The sequence below is a fragment of the Selaginella moellendorffii genome, unplaced genomic scaffold (assembly GCF_000143415.4).
Source record: "Selaginella moellendorffii unplaced genomic scaffold, v1.0 SELMOscaffold_98, whole genome shotgun sequence".
In the NCBI taxonomy this organism is placed as follows: Eukaryota; Viridiplantae; Streptophyta; class Lycopodiopsida; order Selaginellales; family Selaginellaceae; genus Selaginella; species Selaginella moellendorffii.
Window position 1 is genome coordinate 591,610 of NW_003314359.1, and position 7,579 is coordinate 599,188.

Genomic DNA, 7,579 nt, shown 5'->3' on the forward strand with positions numbered 1-7,579 from the left:
GCTTTGAGTGCAGGGATCCAAGGTTTGAAGATGTCACATGGATCTTGCCAACTCAATCGATATGTCCAACATAGGTCTTCTGCATCACATCTGCCATCATCCTTCACTGTGTCTCAAGCAAAACTTGTAGAAACCTGAGTGGTTTTGAAACTGTTGGATCCTGTGCACATTGAATGGGTGCTAGAATTGCATGTAGTGGTGTAGCTCCTCTTTAACACATAAAAATCTCCTATAACTTTAAAGGCATGTTGCTTTTCCATGCTAAGCCAATGTTCTGGAAAACATTCCAATGTCATTTTCGCCCTCAGGTATGCCCTCTGTAACATGTTCTAGACACGAAGCCCAAATAGCTTATATGGTAACTTGTTGGAAGAAATGCATAATCCAACACCCCCTACACTTTTGCCACACTCACTCCTGGCTACTTATGTGGCGTGCTTAGTTAAATGTTTAATGATTAACTCTAAATTGATAACATTAAATATTATTTAGTAGATGTAATGGGTATGTTAATGACTATAATTTTATAATTAGCCAATGAATGAATGCCTAGTTTATAAGTATATAACCTATGCTTTACTTTAGGTTTTTTCATATTGTGTTATAGTAGAATAAATAGTAAAATTTATTTTGTACTTTTAAATACTTAAAAATAATTGAAAAATAACAATTTATAGTAATGAAGTGGCATGTCTATGTAAGCAATGAGGTGGCATGCATGTCCAAATAAGCATAAAAAGGGGTGCTATATCATGCATTCTACCCAACTTGTTCAGGTGGCATGTGATCCACACATCGAATCTTTTGCCTTGATGTGATTGAACGATCAAGACTGACAGTTTGACAGCAAAGGCCGCCTAGTTAAACGTCCTGTTCCTCCAATACCATGACTTCGGTCAGTAGAACATAGCTAAAGAACTCACAGAGAGATCAACATTAATCCATATTCAGATAGAAACTGTGAGAGATACACGGTTTTTTGCTCCTCAACAAGGAAAGACACGCAGATTCCTTATCTGTCACGAACAGCACATTGCACCGTCTTCTTATACTGCATCAGTATTGGGAGCAGGGAGTATCATTGAATTTGCCATGGGATGATCAGCTTGGCCAGAAGAAGAAAAGAGGAATGGAGCAACAACATCAGCATTCAATCCATGATCCAGCAATGCGCGGCCGCAGGAGACTTGGCAGCTGCCAAAAGCCTCCACGCGAGAGTCACGGAGCTCGGGTTAGATCGAGGCACGGTCGTTGGGAATCTCCTGGTGAGAATGTATGGCATGTGCGGGAGTGTCACAGATGCTCAAGACTGCCTTGCCCGCATCTGGCATCCAAACGTTTTCTCGCAAAACATCATAGTGGCAGTGTATTCCCAAAACGGGCATCTCCACGACGCCAGATGCGCTTTCGATGCCATGCAGGACAAGAATGTGGTTTCCTGGACAACAATGCTGAGTGCCTACTCTCAAAACAGCCAATTGGATTCAGCATCACAGTTCTTCGCGAATATGCCACTGCGAAACGTTGTATCCTGGAACGCAATGATCACTGCATATGCCCAAAGCGGGCATCTCGACAAAGGACTGCGAATATTTGACTCGATGCCCGGCCGAGACCTCGCCTCCTGGACGGCCCTGATCTCGGCACCCAGCGCAGGTGCCACGCTCGTGGAGCGAATATACTCCCTGCTCCCTGCGCGGGAGCTAGTGTCCGGCACCGCCGCCATCGCCGTATATTCCCGGGCAGGGAATCTCGACGCCGCGCGTTCCGTATTCGATTCAATGCCCGAGCACAACGCCGTCTCTTGTAACGCGATGATCGCCGCCCTCTCCAGCGTCGGCGCTCTCGACTCCATCCAAGAAATCTTCGCGCGAATGCCCCATCGGACCGCCGTCTCTTGGAATTCCGCGATCCAAGCGCATGCCGCGATCGGGCATCTGGAATGCGCAAAATCCCTCTTCGATCTGATGCCCCAGCGCGACTCCGTGTCCTGGACGCTCATCGTTTCGGCGCTTGGCGAGCAGGGATTCGTTGGCGACGCTCGAATGGCCGCTGATGGAGCGCCGGAGCGATGGATCTCCCTCTGGAACGCCCTCGTCGGGGCACTCGCGAGGAACGGCTACATGGACGAAGCCCAGGTGGTCTTTTTCTCCATGGATTCCAAGAACGCAACCACGTGGACGGCCATGATCGGCGGGCTCGCCAGCTCGGGAGACATCGACGGCGCCGAGCGGGCTTTCGCGGAGATGCCCGAGCGGGACTTGGTTTCCTGGACTGCCATGCTGTGGGGGTATGCCCAGAACGGGCATGCCGCCTCTTCCGCTAGAGTTTTCTGGAGAATGCCGTGCTGGGACGCTGTCGCCTGGAACGCTTTGATTGTCGCTAGTTCGGAGCCGGGAGATGAGCTGGAAGAAGATCCCAAGAGCCTGTTCGATCGAATGCCTGGACGGAACTCTGGATCCTGGAGCGCCACCATCACCGCTCTCGTGCACAGCGGTCAGCTTGACGAGAGCCGGGAGGTTTTCGACAGGCTGCCAAGCTCCGACGCCGCAGCGTGGAGCACTCTGATCCAAGCTTATGTGAACTCGGGACGGATTTTCGACGCTCGGGAGCTGCTCGAAAGAATGCCGTGTCCAGACGGTGCTTCCTGGACAACGATGGTTAAAGCTTGTGTCGAAAGCTGGCCAGTAAGACAGATGATCACAGACCTCTGTTGGCGATTCGACTTGGAAGGCACACGGGTTGACGAGATATCGCTCGCAGCCATTGTGGAAGCCTGCGGCTGCCAAAAAACTCTTGCCGAAGGAAAGTTGATCCACCAGGAGCTCGACGCTGCTTGTTTCTCCTCGTTCTCCAGGCTGCTCATTGCTGCTTCGTTGGTCGACATGTACGGGAAATGCCGGAGTCCACACGATGCGTGGCTCATCTTCGCAGCCATCAGCCAAAGCCACAGCCGACTTTCTTCTTTCCAGGATAACAGCAGCAACTCTGAAGAAGTCGATGAAGTCGTTCTTTGGACTTCGATGATCTCCGCCTTCGCTCAAAACAACCTCAGCTCCAGCGCTCTTCAACTCTTCCACCGGATGCTGCTCGAAGGCATCCAGCCGGACGTCATCGCCTACACCACGGTTCTCGATGCGTGTGGAGTAGTGCAGGCCAGAGCCGAAGGCAAAGTCATCCACTCGAGCATTACTGACGCTGGTTTGGACACACGGGCCGCCATAGCCAGTTCTCTCATCACCATGTACTCCAAGTGGGGGTGCATAGACGAAATAGAGCACGTTTTTGACAAGGTGGTTCTGCCGAACGTGGTGGTGTGGACTGCGTTGATCTCAGCTTACGCTCACAATGGTCACGGCCGCCTCGCTCTTCACAGCTTCGCTAGAATGGACGCCGAAGGTGTCCAGCCCGATCACGTAACCTTCATCAGCGTTGTCGATGCCTGTGCCTCCATTCCCGAAGTTACCCAAGTCAGACTTCTTCATGACGAGATTTCCTGTTGGAACTTGGATCACCATCCTCAACTTCAGAATGCTCTTTTGAGTCTCTACTCCAAGTGTGGCTGTGTCGATCGAGCCAGGATCATCTTTGAAAGGCTTCCAACCGTCGGTGTCATCCCAGGGTCTGCGATGCTACAAGCTTATGCTGAAAACGGGCACGGCCACCAGACGCTGAGCTTCTTCAGGCTTATGGTGCTCCAAGGCGTTCATCCTGAGAACGTCACCTTCCTCAGCATTCTCTCGGCTTGCAGCCATGCGGGCCTTGTTGAAGTTGGTTGTGACTACTTCGCCTCAATGAAGCAAGACTACGAAGTTGAAGAGACTGTGGAGCATTTTACGTGCATGGTCGATCTGTTTGCCCGGTCTGGAAAGCTGGAAGAAGCAGAGGAGCTGATTGGCAGCATGCCCTTCCAGCCCGAGGACTTAGCATGGCTGGCTCTATTAGCTGGTTGCAGAAGCTATGGACATGTTGAGCGGGGTATCCGAGCAGCATCACGAGCTCTGGAGCTCAATCCAACAAAAACTTCTGCTCCTTATGTCTTGTTGTCCGGTCTAAATGGAGACTGTAAATAACGATTTTGGAAAAAATGCTTAAAACACCATGATAAAACTTTAGAAACAAAATCCATCATAAAAGCTAAAAAGCTAGCACTGAGACATAGTATACAACAAGAGCACAACATAGATTAATTTCCCTTTGAAATTGCTTGTTGAAGCATTTGGCAAACCTGGCTTGGAGCTCTTACAAATGAGAGGAAAAAAACTAAAATTTTAGCAAATTTTGTGATTGATATTCCTCCCAGAGAGAAACTCATATATAATCCTTGTCCAAGGTGAGAGTGAGATTTACATTTTCAAGCAACACCCAACAACAGCTTGAGGGATGCTTAACAGGATAACACAATAGCAATGTAGGCTGCCCTTTTTGGGTGATGAGGGGCAATATGTTGCTATTAGCAAATGATAAACAAGACATGCCAATGGTAACTAATGATGAGGTCAAAAGGAGGATTTGAGTGGTATGACAGGCTTTCAAGCGTAGTAGTCCAATTGACAACCACACTGAGGGTGATGGCATTGGAGTTATTGGTGATACATATCTTTCTAAAGGATTTGCCATTAAAAGTACCCTCTAGCCATGAAGTTGATCATTGGATTGGGGTTATTTTGGGTTCTAAACAAATTATAAAAGCTTTATACTATTTAAACATTAAGAAGATGAATGAATTCAAAAAATAACTCACATAGCTCCTTGAAAAAGGTTATATCCAATTAAGTAAATTGCTTTATGAAGCGCCAGTCCTTTTTGTTGTGAAAAAGGATGGTACTATGAGAATGTGTATTGATTATTAAATTCTCAACAAAATTATAGTAAAAAATAATTATCTTTTGCCTCACATTAATGATTTGTTGGACCAACTTTTAAAGCTAAATATTTTATGCAACTTAATTTGTAGTTTGGATATCATCAGATACAAATGGTAGATCAAGATGTGGAAAAAACAACTTTTAAGACTTGTTATTGGTTTTACAAATTCCTTGTTATGCCACTTATGCTATATAATGCCCTAGCTACATTTAGTACAATGATGGATAAAATATTTAGAGATTATTTAGACACATTTATTATCTTATATATTAATAATATTCTAGTATTCAATAAAACATTAAAAGATCATTTGAAACACTTGCAGTTAATGTTTTAGAAGTTGTAAAAATATATTGGTTTGTTTGCTCATGAGGTTTGGGGCCTTTGTTTTCTCTCTTTATGTCACCTATAAACAGGGTTATATCATCTTTTGTAAGCTGGGTGACACCTTAAGCAATAAAAGTGGCTAATTCTATTGATTGTTTCTTTGTCGGCAATGGTTGGAAGGAGTCTGAATGGTAGTGCATTTGCATTATTGTATTAAATAGAGAAGTTACCCCCTACTTCATTTAAGTTAGTGCATTTATCACAAAGTGTGAACACTATGAATTTTTTTTAAAGTTGTTTCCTTGGTAGTGGTCTAGATTAGAGTATGCATTGACAAGGGTGTTAATCTTCCCTAAAAGAGGGAGATTGTCACAAATGTAATTGTGGGTATCAAAAGTTATTAGTTGGTGAGTCTTTTTAGATATTTTTTTTTTATTGCTATGACGGTAGGAAGTCAGTATTGTTAGACATTTTTTCAATCTCCACCCAAGTTAGTTAAGAAATTAGTTTTTGCGGGTGTGCTTAGTTAGAAGAGTATAAGGATGGAATTTCTAAGTGGTATTAGTGACTTGATTAAAAAAACTCAATTATTAGTATGCATTTGCTAGTGTTGGTAACTTTCGTGATATTAAGCTTAGTCCCTCAATACTTGCTAAATGATATTTTACTGTATCTGCAAAAACACTTTTATTATTTTAGTCCTATTAACTATTTATAGAAAGTGTTTAAAAGGGGTGGTTGAAATGTATAGTAGAGATAAGTCAAGTATAGCCCACCAACCTAAGGTATAGTTGAGTTACTATTTGCATGTTTATCTTTGTTCTGCATCTGCTTGGGTTGAAGCCCAAGTTTTATACCATGCTAGCTAATAGAGTACCCATATCCTCATGTTATACCACTAGTATACTAAAATAACATTAGACTTTGTTTAACTTTGTTTTGAATGTTGGCCCTAGCATTGGGATGTTGGAAACTCTATGACTATTCTAATGTCACTTTGTGCTAGTGTCCCTTTGCTCTTTAAATTGTACACTTGAGAGTTGTTCCATGCTCCAGTTCTTTATATTTCTTGGCTAATGCTTGGGAATTTAGCTCCATTTATTCATTCAGTGGCCTAAGGCCTTGAACTTGGGTTCTACTCTACTGCCTTTGGCCCACATATCCAAGGGGGTATTTGGATATCAACATGATCCACAAAAAAAGATCACAACCACTTTTACTATAAGACTAGAGATACAAGAGAATCATTAGAGCAGCTTATTGAAAGGGCAACACACTTAGTTTTTGTATTAGTCCTATTGAGATATGAGGAATGTGTACATATGTTTATAAATAAGATAACATTGTTGCACATCACTAATACATTTGTCGCTGCTCTTGATGCTTCTATTTGCAAGGAAAAATTAAATCAAGGGCATATATAATCCACTCTTGTAAAAAGTGTTAAGCTTACTTATAGTAAAGATGTGCAAACATGGAAGAAAGTTAAAGGTGTTTCTGACAAAATGATGATTTCAGGTATGGTCATAGTTCTCACTTAAGAAGGGGTACAGGAAGTTTTAATAGAAATAATTTTTTTTTAAAAATTTTGCATAAGAAAATCATATCCAAGAATATATAAAACTTTACTGCATATAACATGCAAAAATGTCTGGTTGTTTAGTAGTAGTGTTAATGATAAATGGAAGTTTATAGTTATAAATATATTTATAAGTTGCAATCACAAGATTAAAATTATTATATGGTGGAATAAACTAGAATATACTGTTTAAAAAATTTATAAATTAAAAACGTATTTATAATTTATAAATACAAGATTAATTGAAAAGAATAACAACCATTAGATAGTAGAACATCCTAAGATATTCCAAGTAGGTATATCCACTACCACCCTAGTCCCTTTATAGGTTTCTTAAGCAAACCAAGAAAACATGTATTCATTTATTAGGTTATTAAAATTAATATAACTTCTCCAAATTGATAAAAAAAAACGAAAAAGGACTCTAGGAATTAATTCTCTGCTGTTGACAGAAATTTAAATAAATAAAATATTATTTTAACTATAAAAATATTTAAATAATTAATATAAACATATTTTATTTTATATATTTATTATATGTCTAATTTTATATCTTCCAAAAGTTTTTATTTGTTTAGTATAGTTTAGGCTTCCTCAAAATAAATAAACTAGATGTTAGACTTTCATTAAATTTTCTACAGTGGATTTAAATATATCTTATTATTAATTCTATATTGACATAACATGTTTGATTGATATATTTAATAATATATGAGATTATAAAATATATAGTAATGGTGGAAATTAATGCTAGAACTGTTTTAAAGTTTTATTATTTAATTTTTATCATTTTTTATTGAAATA

General features: G+C 41.3%; 1 protein-coding gene across 1 annotated transcript; it reads left to right on the top strand.

The window, feature by feature from the left end:
* The first annotated feature begins 1,097 nt into the window (after positions 1–1,097).
* LOC9636398 (pentatricopeptide repeat-containing protein At4g02750) lies at positions 1,098–4,073 on the top strand. Its single transcript, XM_024663309.1, has one exon. The coding sequence runs from the start codon at positions 1,098–1,100 to the stop codon at positions 4,071–4,073; it is 2,976 nt and encodes a 991-aa protein (XP_024519077.1).
* The last annotated feature ends 3,506 nt before the right edge of the window (positions 4,074–7,579 follow it).

Bases quoted from the DNA above. Each gene is read 5' to 3' on its own strand.
- LOC9636398 (XM_024663309.1), top strand. From the start codon at position 1,098: ATGATCAGCTTGGCCAGAAGAAGAAAAGAGGAATGGAGCAACAACATC.